The following is a 698-nucleotide window of genomic DNA, read 5'->3' as shown; positions in this document are numbered from 1 at the left end:
GAATTTGGCAAAGGGGGGCTGGGGGGAGGAGGTTTGTCCCCACCCCGCCATGGGCTCACACCCCCCCCAGACTCACCCCATCCCCATCTTTCCCCCCCGTGAAGGAAACATCAACATCTGCCTCATGGGGGACCCTGGCGTGGCCAAGTCCCAGCTTCTGTCCTACATCGACCGCCTGGCCCCCCGCAGTGAGTAGGGGGCTCTGTGTGTGTTTGGGGGGGGTCAGAGGGACCCTGCACCCCCCCAACACCCAGCCCTCACCCCCCACCTCCCCTCTGCCCCCCCTTATAGGTCAGTACACGACAGGTCGGGGGTCCTCAGGCGTGGGGCTGACGGCGGCCGTGCTGCGGGACCCCCTGACGGGGGAGTTGGCCCTGGAGGGGGGGGCCCTGGTTTTGGCCGACCGGGGGGTTTGCTGCATCGACGAGTTCGATAAGATGCTGGAGGCCGACCGCACGGCCATCCACGAGGTGATGGAGCAGCAGAGCATCTCCATCGCCAAGGCGGGCGTCCTGGCCACCCTCAACGCCCGCTGCGCCATCTTGGCGGCCGCCAACCCAGCCTACGGTCGCTACAACCCCCAACGCAGCCTGGAGCACAACATCCAGCTCCCGGCCGCCCTCCTCTCCCGTTTCGACCTCCTCTGGCTCATCCAGGACCGTCCTGACCGCGACAACGACCTGCGGTGAGCGGGGACC

At 67.6% G+C, this 698-nt stretch overlaps 1 protein-coding gene across 1 annotated transcript in view; it reads left to right on the top strand.

The window, feature by feature from the left end:
- The first annotated feature begins 49 nt into the window (after positions 1 to 49).
- MCM7 (minichromosome maintenance complex component 7) overlaps positions 50 to 698 on the top strand; it is a 1,134-nt gene continuing 485 nt past the window's right edge. Inside the window, exons 1-2 of the mRNA XM_014961621.1 lie at positions 50 to 188; positions 292 to 685. Of these exons, the coding sequence (XP_014817107.1) occupies positions 50 to 188; positions 292 to 685 (533 nt within the window). The remainder of the gene's footprint in view (positions 189 to 291; positions 686 to 698) is intronic.

The sequence above is a fragment of the Calidris pugnax genome, unplaced genomic scaffold (genome assembly GCF_001431845.1).
Source record: "Calidris pugnax isolate Ruff unplaced genomic scaffold, ASM143184v1 scaffold797, whole genome shotgun sequence".
Taxonomy (NCBI): domain Eukaryota; kingdom Metazoa; phylum Chordata; class Aves; order Charadriiformes; family Scolopacidae; genus Calidris; species Calidris pugnax.
This window is presented reverse-complemented; position numbering and strand designations above follow the sequence as displayed.